General features: G+C 53.1%; 5 protein-coding genes across 5 annotated transcripts; 2 read left to right on the plus strand and 3 right to left on the minus strand.

Annotated features, from left to right (window-relative positions):
• Positions 1-235: 235 nt before the first annotated feature.
• PV07_07079 (uncharacterized protein) lies at positions 236-2,240 on the minus strand (the record flags this gene model as incomplete). Its single annotated transcript, XM_016394128.1, has 6 exons — positions 236-283; positions 380-641; positions 729-1,348; positions 1,404-1,657; positions 1,732-1,918; positions 1,983-2,240. 6 exons carry the CDS (start codon positions 2,238-2,240, stop codon positions 236-238), a joined length of 1,629 nt encoding a protein of 542 aa, XP_016247547.1.
• Positions 2,241-3,047: 807 nt separating this feature from the next.
• PV07_07080 (uncharacterized protein) lies at positions 3,048-4,281 on the plus strand. Its single transcript, XM_016394129.1, has 2 exons — positions 3,048-4,065; positions 4,117-4,281. The coding sequence occupies exon 1, from the start codon at positions 3,520-3,522 to the stop codon at positions 3,838-3,840; it is 321 nt and encodes a 106-aa protein (XP_016247548.1). The 5' UTR covers positions 3,048-3,519; the 3' UTR covers positions 3,841-4,065; positions 4,117-4,281.
• Positions 4,282-5,766: 1,485 nt separating this feature from the next.
• On the plus strand, positions 5,767-6,958 carry PV07_07081 (uncharacterized protein; the record flags this gene model as incomplete). The annotated part of the gene is made up of 1 exon (XM_016394130.1): positions 5,767-6,958. The coding sequence occupies exon 1, from the start codon at positions 5,969-5,971 to the stop codon at positions 6,956-6,958; it is 990 nt and encodes a 329-aa protein (XP_016247549.1). The 5' UTR covers positions 5,767-5,968.
• Positions 6,959-7,071: 113 nt separating this feature from the next.
• PV07_07082 (uncharacterized protein) lies at positions 7,072-8,706 on the minus strand (the record flags this gene model as incomplete). The annotated part of the gene is made up of 2 exons (XM_016394131.1): positions 7,072-8,260; positions 8,315-8,706. 2 exons carry the CDS (start codon positions 8,704-8,706, stop codon positions 7,072-7,074), a joined length of 1,581 nt encoding a protein of 526 aa, XP_016247550.1.
• A 1,110-nt stretch (positions 8,707-9,816) lies between these two features.
• On the minus strand, positions 9,817-13,431 carry PV07_07083 (uncharacterized protein). The gene has a single exon (XM_016394132.1). The coding sequence runs from the start codon at positions 13,313-13,315 to the stop codon at positions 10,583-10,585; it is 2,733 nt and encodes a 910-aa protein (XP_016247551.1). The 5' UTR covers positions 13,316-13,431; the 3' UTR covers positions 9,817-10,582.
• Positions 13,432-14,567: the final 1,136 nt, after the last annotated feature.

The raw sequence follows: 14,567 nt of genomic DNA on the forward strand, positions 1-14,567 counted from the left end.
CAACGTTTCACACCCGCGTGTGTTTTCGACAAAGCTCGTCAAGCTTGATAGTTCTCCTTTCCGCTCATCGCATGTCTCCCGTTCCCCATATCATTAAATGGAGTAAGTTGTGCAATTGATCTTCCGATCCAGGATGTAGTAAAGCGCCATCCCTCGTTCCCCTGGCGATAACAATATCCCACAAAGCAGTGATTGGCGACAAAAAATGTCAACCGTGACGTTTTTGTCCCAGCACTCAGGTGTGCCGCGCTCGCTTACTTGCATTCCGGAATCTCTCGCCGAACTAGAACGAGGTATTATAGGTCAACCTTCGACCACTTAACGGGTTGCTAATCAACTTTCAACAGGAAGGAGGAGGAAGGTGAGAACGTATACTTACAAAGTAAAACAGGAACGGGATCGGCACGTACGCCAGACCTAGAAAGCCCAGCAGGCTGCTCGCCCAGTGGATTCCAAGGTTGTGGTACATGGCCGGCGCGAACAACGGGAAGGCGGCGCCGAAGGAGAAGCGCATGAACGCGGAGCCGGCCATGACGGAGGGGATTTCTGTCGGGAACGCGTCGGGGAGATAGGTCAGGACTGCGTTGACGATGATCAGGGCGCCGACGGCGAAGAAACAGGTGCCGATGATGGGGACGATCCTTTTTATCCCTCCAAGATTAGAAAACGAAGTCGTGTGGGCATGGGGGTGTGTTGTCAACGATCAGACAGTAGTGGAAGGGCCTTACCAATGGACGTCCTTCCGGGCGCTCCAGCCGAACCAGAAGAGACAGATCGGGATGGTGGCGGCGGTGACCATCGCGGGAACGAGGCGTTGCTCAGGCTTCATGATCCGACCACCTTCGTCAAACATCCTCCGCTGCACTCCACGGTCGTACCAGATGAACGGTGGAATGCAGAAAAACGCTCCGACGAGGAGACCGAGAAACGACAGTCCGGTTTGCCCCGGGTTGAAACCGTAGACTCCCTCGAACACCAGCGGGAACGACGTAAACCAGATGAACAACAGGCCGAAAATTAGCGCGACCCAGGTGTGAAGGAGAAAGACGAGTGGCTCCGTAAACGTTAGGATCCAGGGGCGGATGATGGTGAGATATGCCACTTTTCGGACAGTGACGTGCTTGTAGGCGATTTCTCCTTCGCTCATGAGTTTGGTATTGCCTGTCAGACGTCGGAGTCGGTGCGCTCGGCGATACAAAATATTCTTTGCGTTGACCTCGGGCAGGAAGAAGAACAAGATGATGAGAGCAAGGCCAGAGATCCACATCAGCTCCCATATGGTCCAGCGCCAACCTTTCGACTGAGCGGCAAAGCCACCAAGAAGCGGACCAAAGATAGGACCAAAGATCTAATGTAAGTTGGAATGTCAGTCAGAGAATATCTGAAGTAGTTGTAGTACATACAGCTGCAACGCCCCAGATGCCGATCGCCAGTCCTCTCTTTCGCGGTGTGAATATCTCCGCGATGGAGGCGCCGCCAGTAGCAAGGGGAGGAGACCCTAGAACGCCTGTAATGAACCGGAAAACAATGAGCATGGGAAGGTCGACCGACAAAGCCACGGGAATCTGGAGTAGGACGAAAGCTAGAAGTGTCCAAATGTAAATTGGCGTTCTTCCAATTGCAGGTGCCTCACTGAGCGGTGCTAGGGTCATGGGTCCTGGCCGCATACTTAGTACGGGGTCAACAAGAGCCGCCAACTCATGGCATAAGATGGATCAAAGATGTTATCACCTAGTCCAAACCCGAGCACGAAGACTGTCAGTGGAAGTGTCGCAGGTATCTGGCCAACCCCGAAATCCTTCATGACGTCCACAACGCCAGCAGTATAGACAGAAGATCCCACATAGACCGCAAAAGTCAAGTAGCACAGCTCAAAGGTGATTGCGCATTTGGTGAAGGCTGACCAATTGAGAGGGTTCTGCATAAATGATCAACAGGTCGCGTTCAGTGACAGGTTGCGACTATCCAGCTAAGTATCTCACCTCTGGATCGTCCGGTCCGTACCAGCCCACAATGTTCGGGTCTCGTCCTTTCTCAGCCAGTTCGCCATCGCCTGGGTTGAGAGTGCTCGCGTTCGAAGCGGGTCGTTCAGGCGACGTCTTTTCCACCGGAGTAGACGAGACATTAGCAAATTGTTCTAGGATGGCAGGGTCTTTAGTCTCCTCGTGCGGCAGCAACCTTCCCTTGGACAAGTGTCGCAGCAAGCGGCCAAAGAAGGAGTCGTGGATAAGCTGTGACATGGCTGCCCGGATGTGTAAATCACGATCAACTTGCTGGATGCAGCATATTGGACAGCTCTGGGCAGAGGCTGACACTGGCATATATATTCTGGCCGTTCAAGTTGGTGCCATCGTCATCATTTCCACTTACCGTCTTGGCCGTTGATGTTATCAGTACATCCACGCCCATAGATCTTCGACAATCGCGATGAGCGATGCACATTGCGACGAATCAACGGTCAACATCGAGCGCGGTTCCAGACACATGGCCGTTATGATGTCAGGGTCCAGAACGTGATGAATTTACACTGGTTCGTCTTTGCATTGGGCCCATGCTGTAGCCCAGCCTCGTTCCTTCGGTCGCCGAAGGGGATGGGTTGAAGATCTTTGGAGGAAACCGGCAGGTGTGAAGCATATTGTATCCTCCGCTTGAGCTAGGATATTCCTGGTTTAACGCACTCGGCTACCGTGGAGAGATGCCTGCCTACGGTTTGATATGTATTTTGGAAGCACGGCTGAATCAATGGTGTGGAAGAAGTGGTGGAAGGACGTCGCAGAAGTGGCTCTCTTGGCCGCAAGGCTGAGGGGAACTCATGTCCTGACGTCATTGGGCCTTGCGTTTCAGCCTCGCCAATTTCTCTAGAGGTGAACAAACGAACGCAGTCAGTTCAGTAGCATCAAGCGTCCAGCTATCAGATGTCTGTGAGGCTTCGAGGACCAGCAGCCACAGACTGCCAACATCGGCCCTCTGCCCCAGTCACACGGCATTAACCTTAACACATGCTGCAGAGAGCCTGTCAGCGAATCACCACCTCTCCCGAGTCTAATGAACCTACTACGATGGGTGGACGTCAATGCGCCCCCGTCCGTGTCAGCACCGTCCTTCCTTCGTTCTCCTTAGCCACGCCTTGTCGGGACAGCCACTTCCCGGAACTCACGCAGCACGGAGAATCTAATCTATCAGGTTGAGTCTAGCTGGCACGGTTGGTGTTAATATTAGACTCTTAGTCAGCACGATATCGACCCCGACCCCGACGGCAGACGACACGGTGCCTGGCCCGCCTGAAATGCTCAGCTTGGGGGACACATTGCGATGTTGTGACAGCTGTGCTCCTTGAGAAGCCTCCTATCACGGACCACAGATCTCCTTCTCGCGTGCCATCTTTCCTTTGTCTGCGCAGATTCGTTGGGTGCTGTCCCGACTAACTTTGGTGTGATCTGTTGTTTCGAGGCAGCCAGTCTAACCCTTGCATACCATATCTTTACTCTCTCGCGCACCCTCTCGCAGACCTCGCACGACATGTCCAAGACCAACCGCATCAACCCCAACGTGAAGCGCGCAAAGACCGAAGAATGGTTTCCCAAATCCCCCGACGGCGCATACACTGGCGAGAAAATTCCCTTCCACCCTCGCCGCCGGAGTTCCCTGTCACCGACCGTCCTCGTCCTGCTGCTGTTACTGGTGCTCGCGGTCGGAGTCCTGGTTTGGAAACATGAGCAGGCTGTGGCCGTCGCCGCAGAGAACTACCAGAAATACACGGGTCAAGATCTGAAGGACACGGACTTTTACAAGGTCATAGAGAAGGCGCAGAACATCAAGTGGAAGCGGTCGGAGCTTTGACGGCCTGACACCGAAGCCAGCGGGAATTTACATGGAGAAGTGTTCAATATTAGTACTGTCGGAGCGGGCAAGTCGTTAGAGGGGGAACACCCAGGCTGTCCTCGCCTCAACCGACCGCGCAGTTCGAGGGAGTTCCTGGCAAGCAGCGTCTCTGTCAGTCAGAGCAGCACTTGCACTGGTCGTATATTTGGCGTACTGGTAACGAAGGACATTGTCGGATCTGAGGTGAGGAGTAAATGAGGCAGACGAATATCGATCTATGCTGAAAGACTCTAGAATTTCTATTACTAGAGACATGAACCTGGTGTGAACTTGTATTGGTGCCCAACAGCAACTGAACTGTGTGGGTTTCATTCAGATGGCTCTCGGAGGGGAATCCAATGATGTATCCTTTCACTCCTCTATATGCTTCAACTACAGTACGGTCTCGTCGAATGTCCACACGTCGCAGTCCTCAGACCTTTGTCAAGCCCGTCTTTCCCCCTCCTCCTCGTCACCCCCTGCTCGATCCCTCGCATTCTCGAGTCTCCAGACCGTATGACATCTCTTTCCCAACACGCAGGTCGTCGAGACAGACAAGCTCATATCGTCAGGCAAATGTGAGTGCGAGTGCTGCCAGTGGGCTCCTTTTCCATCGTTCCCTACCGCATGTCCTGAGTCTTAGCGGTCAGGCCTTCATCTTCCAGGTCGATGGGAGAAGGCTCAGAAATCGCTTCGCTGGGGGTACGTACATTCCTTCCACTCTCCCCTGGTGCTCGTGGGGACAGGAGTTGAGAAATGCCTTCGTTTGACTATCAATATGTTTAAAGCGTGGCTGCTTGATAACGTCCATTTGTCTCGCTTGGTCTGCTCTTCCATGCCAAGTCAGGCACTTCCGAAATTAAAGTCCAGAGGAGTGCGCAAACTCCCAGTTCTCGACGGGAAACAGAGTCCTATGAGGCTACTACTGATAAACCTGCTACCGGTGACATTAGTCCGGCGACATGCAACTCAGCACTTTGGCCCTCGTTCAACTAGGGTGTGATCGGAGACCACGAGAGGATAGATAGTACTCCGATAGAACCACGCAGAGTACGGCTACGAAACACACCAGTCGATGACTGCAATTAAGAAGCTTACTCGAGGAAGTAGACACCTCCGTGCCCTTGCTAGATGTACTTGGTAATGGCAGGGCTCCTGGATGGGCCCACAAAAGGGACGAGGCTGCGGGTTTTCAGGAGGTTTGGTCCACTGACGGGGCAACTAACTACCTCGACATGATACTCATTCTTCCACCACCCATCTGACCGAGGGCGAGAGAGGGTGACAAATACAATGATTTGTATACGGTCGCAACAGCTTGAGCGTTTGTCAGCGCTCAGTTGTGCACAATATACAGTGCGTTTGGCTGAGGGAGGTTCTTCAGGAGATTGGGGGTGGGCGGATGGCCTTGAGGGGGTGGGAGAACAGGGGGAGATGGGGGTGGGATGGCGATGGAAGACGATAGGGAGGTCCGTATACTGGGTATGCCAGTGGGCTGGAGCAAGAATAGGTACGATAGACAACAGAATGGGTCAGTACATGGTGTACTGTATGCGGGTTGTGGGTGGGGATGAAGATACACCTTCTCCTCGGCCCCGCCAACTGCAACACCCGAGGGTATATACCGAGTACTCGGTAATCGTTCGAATGAGGGCACCAACTCTCCCATTCTTGATCGATCGCTTGTTCGCCAGGCAACAAGTGTCCTCACATACCGCGTCCTCGACAGGGGGCAAGACCTTTTTTTCTTCCCCGCCCAAAGCGCGTATTCGGTTCCCCCCTTACCCTCGCTGTCGATCTATACCAGTGCACAAGGCGCCCCAAGGCATGAGGCGTGTTTATGCGCACTCGAACAGATTAGTCAAGGGGACGGAGGAGCTCACAAATAATACCGGGAGCGCAGCCTTGCTCTGACTCTGCGGAGTATATACACAGGCACACAGACATATATATAGGTATTCATAGAGATATCTCACAGCCCCGGAACATTCTATTCCTCGACAGCTCGGGGCCAAGACCCTTTTCGCATCGAAGAAAGACACTAGACTGTTGTCGTTGGCTCTTATTCACACCTTTCGAACGCCAGGGGGGAACAAAACAAAACAAGATGCCGTACCAATATGATCCCGAATACTACAAGGTCATGGAGCCATTGTTGCCCGCCATGGCCGCGGCGCCGAAACACCCGCCCTACGACGTCGCCTCGCGTCGAAATGGCATCGACGACATGTGGGAGGGATTTATGCAGCAATGGCCCGTGGTCGAGGACGTCGAGGAGACCATCTTCAAGATCTCGTCCTTTGACGGCGTCGAGATCAACGTCCACCGCTTCGCAAAGAAAGGCGCTACCCCGACAACAAGAACAACCGGCAGCGGCTCGCCGGCTGTCGTGTACACCCACGGTGGCGGCTTTTTCTGTCTCAGCGTGCCGCTCTACCGCAAGATGATCCAGAGCTACGTGACGCAGGGCGGCATCCCGTTCTTCGCGGTCGAGTACCGCTCGCCACCCGAGTTCCCCTTCCCCACGCCCATCGAGGACTGCTACGCGGCGCTCAAGTGGATTCACTCCACCGCCGCGGGGGAGTTGGGTATCGACCCTGCTCGCATCGCCATCATGGGCGACTCGGCGGGCGGAGGGCTCGCCGCTGGCGTGGCCATCATGGCTCGAGACAGAAACCTCAACCCCCCTCTGGCGAAGCAGGTGCTCGTCAACGCGATGCTCGACGACCGCAACCAGGGCCGGTACGAAGCCGCCAAGGACTTCCACGTCTGGACGCCCGACGACAACCTCACGGGCTGGGCCGCGTACCTGGGTCGCGACAAGGCCGGCAAACCCGACGCCGACGTCTCGCCCTGGGCTGCGCCGGCGCGGGTCGCGTCAGTGGCAGGCCTGCCGCCCGTGTACATCGACGTGCCCGACCTGGACATCTTCAGGGATGAGAACATCAAGTACGCGGCACGGCATGCTGAGGCTGGCATCCCGCTCGAAATGCACGTATATCCCGGACTGCCTCATAGTTTTGAGACGTTTGCACCAAAGATCTCGACCGCGAAGTCGGCGCTGGCGAACAGGGTCAAGTTTATCCACAAGCTTTGAGGATAAGACGAAGAGATGTTTTCTTGAAATTGTACCGCTTCCTCTTCGTCGGGTGCCCGCTCAGAGACGAGAAAAAGAGCGGGTCGCAACGCCAAACAAGATCCGAGACAAATTTATACCATAATTGCAATCGAGCTTCTCCTCCTCTTCCTCTCCGTAGCAAGTAAAGGCGTCTCGTCATCGTCATCGTCATCGTCGTCAGCATCCTCCACTTCCTCCACCGCACCATCACTTTCCCCATCTTTGCGGTCGTCCTGGCCAAACACCTGACTCATCTCTTTCCCCAACGCAACCCCCCTTGTCTCAGGCACGCAGAGGTAGTAGAATGCCATGGCGATGACATTGCAGGCCCCGTAGAAGACGAAAGTCATCGGTCCAATAGAAGCCAGCAGGATAGGTGTGACGGCTGCCACAATGATCTGAAACAACCACTGCGTGCATGTCGTGACCGCACAGCACTTTGCGTTGATATAAGAAGGAAAAATCTCGCTGCAGACGTTCCAGGCAATTGGCCCGCTCGAAACCCCGAATGCGACTGCGTACACGTAGACACTCAGGACGCAAAGCGTGGCGCGAACCACAGACGGTATGCTGTCATCATCTGATGGCTCGGGCATCGTTGCCGCACAGTACCCTAGCACAAACATTGATATGGCGCATATGCCGGTTCCCCAGAGGAGCCAGAAGCGATTGCCATAGATGCGCACACAGAGGAACATGAAGAGAAGCGCGGAGACGAGTTTGGCAAGGCCAAATATCCCTGTTAGAAACAGAGACGCGGAGACGCTCTTGAAGCCTGCCGTCAGAAATATAATGGCCACATAATAGTTCAGCGCGTTCATTCCTGACATGTTTTGTGCGACGAACAGGCCGACACCGACGGTTAGCCGCTTGCGGATTGGATTGCTGAGTGCTTCACGGAGGAAATGTGTTTTGTGGATTGCTTGTCGACGTATTCCGGAGAGGACGCTCTGGGAGATTTCTCTGGCTTCACGTTTTACGGCGGCGTCGGAGGGGGACAATCCTCGGAACCAGGACAGAGTACCCCCAACCAGCTCGAGATCGTCCTTAGCGGCAAGGTAGTGTGGTGTCTCTTTGATATAAAGAGTCCCTAAAAGGAGGAGAATCCCAGGGACAAGCTGAACGGCAACTGGAACCTGCCACTGTAGATCTGAAGTGTCTGCGATCGCAGCGTTAGCAGCATATGCTCCCCAAAAGCCGACCACAGCGCAGCCTTGAATCACGACTTGAAAGCTAGACATCAGTATGCCTCTATCGGAGGGAGTTGCGATCTCGGAAATGCTGGAATGAATGGTCAGCACAGGGCTTTGGAGAACCGACGCAAAGTGAACATACTAAATTGGTGAGACCAAAGTGCCAGCGCCCACCCCATAGCCATTCAGGAATCTTCCTACTTCAAACAACCAAAGTGCCGACCCAGCATCAAGGACCTGTAACGCAGCCCCAAGCACGTACAGAGCGGCACTGAAGATCAAACATGCCTTCCGGCCGAAGCGAGAGCAGATAGGGATTCCGGTGGGCACCCCAAAGAAGGCCCCAATGATCCACGAAGAGACAACAAGTGATTGAGCTCGCGCGAGTTCATTCGGTGGAAGGACATCGAGGCGGAAATGGCGAAGGAACGAGGGCAATACCAACAGCCCTCCCACAAAGCCGACCGAGTAGCCAAACAAGGCGCCAGTGGAGGCTGCGACGGCAGCTGAAATGTAGAGGTTGAGCCTAGACATGTCCGGGACGTGTGATGGTGTGTCGTGGGCAGACTCAGTCGAGAAGAATGGAAGACTCCCACAGATATGGACGGCAAGCACCTATTTCAATACAATTCAGACTTGCCTGGGGGTCAACCTACCTGAGGTAACACATTCCCAACCGTCGGATACTGAGTGCTGAAGACGGAGGAATACAGTTCGGGCTACACACGGCCAGCAAGCTGTGAACGAATTGCACCACACCACCATCCATCTCGCCGGCGTCTTGCATGGAGAGACACGGAGGAAATCGAAAAGCTAGACGTAGTGGTTGCAGGAGAAAAGCACCATTGTTGACATGGCGAGAATGGGCAGATCCCGGGTGGCGGAAGAATCATTTTCCGACAGAGGCAAGTGTCGGCGAATGTAGGCTATCGACCCGAACCTTGTTCCAACATCTGCATGTATTAGTACGAGGAACTCCGTATGAAGCACAATCACATATAAAGAGGATTCCTTGCTAAAGGGTACCACTGCGCTCAAGGGTTGACAGAATATCCTTACGAACAAATACTATCATGCACATAACAATCGAACCGACCACACTTACCACCACAATGCCCTTTCCCCGTCAGGCTGTGCCGCTTATGCCGGTATTTGATTCTTCAATCTCTCCTCTCGGCCTTGTGGCGATCACTGGGCTTGTATTGTTCTCTCCAGTCGGGGAATCTACCAAATGGGTCGCCATTTGTTCGAGTCTGTACTTCTGTCTGCCCACCGATGCCACTAGCCCAGCCCTGCTCTAATATTGAGGTGAGAAGCTTCAAATTCATCCTTTGCCCACTACGCCTACCTCCGATCTCAGCCCTTCGTAGATCGACCTCTCACTTGGCCTTCTCTCGGGCGCATACTCGTATGCCATGCGGTTGGTTGGCGTTCAGGGCCACGGCAACTCCGCCGCACTCCAAAAAATTTCTCCAAAAACATCAACATATGGTTACGATGGTATTAGACCCGAAGCAGTCTTAGTGTGGAAACTGCAGCCACTCACGTTGAGACATTGTTTGGCTGCAAAACAGCTTTGGATTTCAACATCGCCCTTGGCATGACGGTTGCGGCCAAACACAGGTCCTCGTGGTCACAGTGCCTCAAGAGTCCAACTTTTCAAATGTTCTAAGCAACCAAAGGCCCACATGGACGAAGAAGCATTCACCAGGAAGATTCACAACTTTGAATTGCCAAAGTCCAGTTACGATGCTCGGAAAAGGCCCGCAAGAAGGCGTCCGAACACAGATCGAGTTCCATACGTGAGTCCTAACAAGAGCATTCACTTCTCGCCATTAAGATGCTAACTGGCCCCAGGAGTCGACACCCACTTCAACCCAGTACAGCAACCGTCCCCAACCCACCTTGCAGGGGGCAGATGCATATCCGTGCACAATCTTCGTCTTCTGGGCTCTTTTTATTGTAGGGCCTTTGTTTGCCCTCATTTGCCTCGACCACAAGATCGCAAAGCTGTGCAGCATATGCTTGTTCAGCATCCTCTTTGCTTTATTTCTGCACCAATGGGTAAAATGTCCTACTGAACGTGTTCTCATGTGCACCATCGAGTAGGTTTCAATCCCAGTGCAACATAAATATATCGTTCTTACACAAGAATCTGGCAGGTATCTCCCCATTCTTCTGGGGCTTCTGTAGGGAGCTAGGTGGTGTTGGAACGAAGAAAGGTTGCATGTCGGGTGGGCGCATATCTCCCGACCGGTATAAGCTAGACTGAAGTGGGCTTGATTCCTTTGAGGACCGCCTTCGCGAGCCGCCCATTTGCCTCCAGAAATCAGGTCCGACTCGATTGAAGTCGGCGCGGAAGGAATTGGCTGGGGTGTGTCTGTTCCGCTATGTCGACTCAAAACTGTCCCTAGCTCTCTGGCAATTGCCACTTCAGATGTTTAGGGGGAGGCGTAGAATCCTCGACAAGGAGGATAGGAGGCTTTGTTTGTTTGTCATTGGATGAACCGAGAAGTACATTGTCAATGGAATCGTCAATCATCTCCGCATTAGGTTCTAAGTCACCAGGCAATTCGGCCCCTGTCAACACCGGTGGACTCGTACTAGGCCGTTCGATCAGGCTAGGGTCGAACTGGGGATCTCCAAGTTTATTACTATCCTCTTTGTCGTCGCCGTCCGATGAAGGATCCCCGAAGCTAACAGGCGTGGGTGGCGAGTACAAATCAGTTGGACTCAATGTGTTGTCAGCCGAGTCCTCCGAAGGGAAACGCCGGTGGCCTTTTAAAATGCCCAGACGCCTTCGCACTGCGTTCGCCGAGTCAGATCTCGAGACTGGAGAGTTGTGTGAGGGTGTGTCAGGGCTGGAGACATTCAAGAATCGAGTACTCGGAGATCTGGACAAGACACTTTGTACCAGTGGCAGCTCCAGATAGCTGTTCAGATTGCCCTTGGAGAACAACACCAACCCAAGACAGATTAAGATGAGAATCAATTGCAGAAAAGACATTCGTTTCTGGAAGATGACTTCGTCGGCAAGGACGCCTAGCCGGGCATTGATGGCGAGATTTTCCTGTTGGTAGCGCTCGCGCTGCATCTCAAGCTCTATGACTGTGGACTGCCATAACTGGTCGTATTGTTGGCGGAACTCTCTGAGCTCATTGAGGACCGTGGTATTTAGATGTTCGAGGAAAGAGGTTGTTTTGGCCAGCTGTCTTTGTTCCACTTTGTGGAATGCATCTCGAAGGGCACGAGATTGATCTTCTATGTACTGAAGGGACAGTGAAGAATTTGATTCAAGCATTTGCAGACGTTTCTGAACAGACTTGAAAAAGGATTCTTGCATCGTTGGAGCTGGATGAGAGGACTGCGTGGAGGACGCGGATACTTTCGAACTGTTGCTGGTAGGTGGGAAGGATGAAGCGTCGACAGCTGTCGAGTTGACAATGGAATCGGATTTGGACGTTGTAATTGAGCCGTCCATCGACGTCGATGTGACGTAATTTCCTCCAAAGGAACTGGAAACCAGTACATCGGTAGTAAGCTCTGTAGCTCCTGTATCAGACGATTGAGTGGCATCCTGTCGGTCAGGAGCATCGGATGTTGTACTAGCTTTGTCTCTCGTGATCCTACACGTGCTGAGCGTATCGTTGTTGTCGCCCAAGTCATTGAGCATTCGATACGAAAGCGCTGGAGAGGTTGACACTGCGAGTTGACCATCTTCGACCAGGGGATATTGAGTATGATTGACGACAGGATCTCGCACTCCGGATGAATCAGATGCAGTCGTTGCGTCAGCAGTGTGGACGGAATCTCCCACAGCGTCGGTTTCGGTCAGAAGCTGCTCGGCCACTGCTTCCGGTAGAAGTCTATCCTCTTCTGAATTCCCGGCGCCTTCTTGCTCCGCTTTACCTTCATCCTCCATTTGGACTGATTCAAGATCGTGTTTGTACTCCTCCAGCATCGTCGTCCCATGAACTCTGACGAGGCTGACGGGGCAGTAGAACTCATTTCCATAATGGGTGAGGAACTCAATGCGCAGATACCGCGCCCAGATGACCGGATTCTCAACCAAAAATGCTTGGACCTCACGGGTGTTTCGAGCTTCAAAAGTGCCTAGAGTCTTCCATTTGTCGACTTTGACTGGGTACTTGTCAGATACGCTTACTCGAAAAGTATGGAAAGTCGAGCTGAAGAACTCAAAGTTTGCCAGCACAATAGTGTCGATCGATATATCGTCACACAGCTCGAGAATCAAGAACTTGTTCTGAGCAGAGCACTCATTCAGCATGTAAGAGTCCTTGTTATTTCCCAGCACCGCAGAAGCGCTTTTGGCTTCGGGATTGGTCTTCAGAACGTTGGCCGCGCAGTCAAAAGAGGCATAATTGAACCGTTCCTTGCAAGTTGTGCCGGCATCTTTGCTCCTCACACCGGCTCTTGGGGCGCGCCCCGGTTCAATCTCGACAGAGGCGTCGCGTATCCCCTGCTGGGCTCTGGGCTGACCTTGGTTTGGGGGGTCAAGAGTATCAGAAACGAAACCGGAGAAATCCAAGTCTATTTCAGCGTCGTCCCCCAAAGAATCTAGAGAGTCTCGAAGAGATGCGACTCGTTTCCTCGGCTCTCGGCCCTCCATTCCAGAGCCCTTGCCAATGTGTTCAGACTGACCCGACTTCTTCAGATTCTCCCTCTTCCAGTCCTCGAAAGAGAGAAATTTCCCTTCTTCGAGAGGAGACTCTTCCTCGGTCTCATCGTGTCCTGTATCTGACGAAACAGTATGCACTTCGGTCTGGGAACCACCCGAAGCAGGCTGTTCTGGCCGCGTATGCACAGGTTGAACCGAAGAGTTGAGGGTGGATGGTGAATGAACAGGAGACAGAACCGGTGGGGAAGAAGTCTCGTGGGAATGGTCAGTTGCCGAAGTCGTAGGGACCGCGAGATCTAGACTGGGAGAGGCGGTGGTTTCGACAGTTGTGGAAGCGTTGTTCGTCTTCCGAGCAGACGCAAGACATTGCTGAGGGAGACTGTGAGTAATGTAGTTAACTGTGCGAAAAGGACAAGTGGAAGGTGTTAATGTCGTCGTGAATGGACTCGATGAACCCGCAACGAGGGCGACGAAGAGGAGTAAGACCGGCTCCGGAAATCGCATTTTCAGCGTTGTCCATTGGGAATCTCTCCTTGAGAGGCTGACCTCAAAAAATCATCTGTCACAGCTCATGACATCTCATCTTTACCAGCCACGAGCACACCGCTTCGACAACTGTCCCAGTGAGAAAGTGGAAGTCGGTCTGTTGGCGACTCGCGAATGCGCTAAGGTGATTGAAACCCTTTTGGGTCAGGGATGCGATGCCGCCCTATGCTGCTTTGATGTTCGGCAGTACTTATGGGAGCACGTGAAGGTACCGTTAAAGCAGCCTGTGGCCGTCCACAAATTGGTCTATCTCCACGTCCTCAACATGTTGATCGTCGTAGATGGCTTTATGTGATCTCGAGGTCCCGCCATCATTTAACTGTTGAGTACCGACTGACTGCCACGGACAGCAGCCCGCATCGAGCTTCGCTTCGAGACTCGCTTCACGTTGCCCGCTCACTCACGAAATGACAGGCCTGACTTTCTCTCAGCTCTTCTGGCGAGCCGAAACATAGATCCAAGAAACTTGCTGAATCGAAACGACCGCCTAGACAGCGAGCTGCTGTCGAGGAGTTTTCTACCTACAGTCGATCCTCTGGAGTTCAACGCTGATGGAGCAGACAGGAGGTCACTCCGCGAAACCAAGACATAGTCGATCGCATATTTGTTTATTGAGTGCTGTCTCCTAGTTCTAGAACAATATCTCCAGTGCTTAGATCCATGCACCCATCTGGATGGAACCAATCATGAATGCAGAGCAGTCCCGGGCACAGTGAGTAGCACTCCCACGCAGCTTTACCTATGTGACTGAACTTGCCGAATAGCTCCATGTGAGCACAAAACCTCCTGAAACACAACCAGTGGACGAAGGAGAGGTGCTGGGCCAGGAAGGGTTTGTGATGATCTCAGAGCAGCCTTTGCAGCAGCTGGAAAGCATGGCAAGACGTTGTTCGCCGCTCGAGGTGGAATGCACCTTCATAATGCGACGCGTCTTGGGATCTGAGCAATCATTGCAAACGCCGTGTCCAGGGAAGAGGGCTCGTCGCCATGACAACAAGCAGTCCCGTGGCAGTCCCGGCCACTCTTTGTAAATGATCCTAGCAATGGGAGATCTTTCCCAAGCTCGATATCATTAGAAGGCCTTTTACCCTTTTAAACCCTGCTCCTATATTCGTTTTATGCAGGAGGCGGCCGAGGTTTTTCCGTGACTCCGCTGGTGTCCGCCTGCTGAGGAGTCGAGCAATGTCTTGTTTCAGGTTGCATCAAATCC

The sequence above is a fragment of the Cladophialophora immunda genome (genome assembly GCF_000835495.1).
Source record: "Cladophialophora immunda strain CBS 83496 unplaced genomic scaffold supercont1.4, whole genome shotgun sequence".
In the NCBI taxonomy this organism is placed as follows: domain Eukaryota; kingdom Fungi; phylum Ascomycota; class Eurotiomycetes; order Chaetothyriales; family Herpotrichiellaceae; genus Cladophialophora; species Cladophialophora immunda.

What these genes read in the sequence shown, in the direction of transcription:
- PV07_07083 (XM_016394132.1), bottom strand. Translation starts at nt 13,315, where the DNA reads ATGCGATTTCCGGAGCCGGTCTTACTCCTCTTCGTCGCCCTCGTTGCG.
- PV07_07080 (XM_016394129.1), top strand. Translation starts at nt 3,520, where the DNA reads ATGTCCAAGACCAACCGCATCAACCCCAACGTGAAGCGCGCAAAGACC.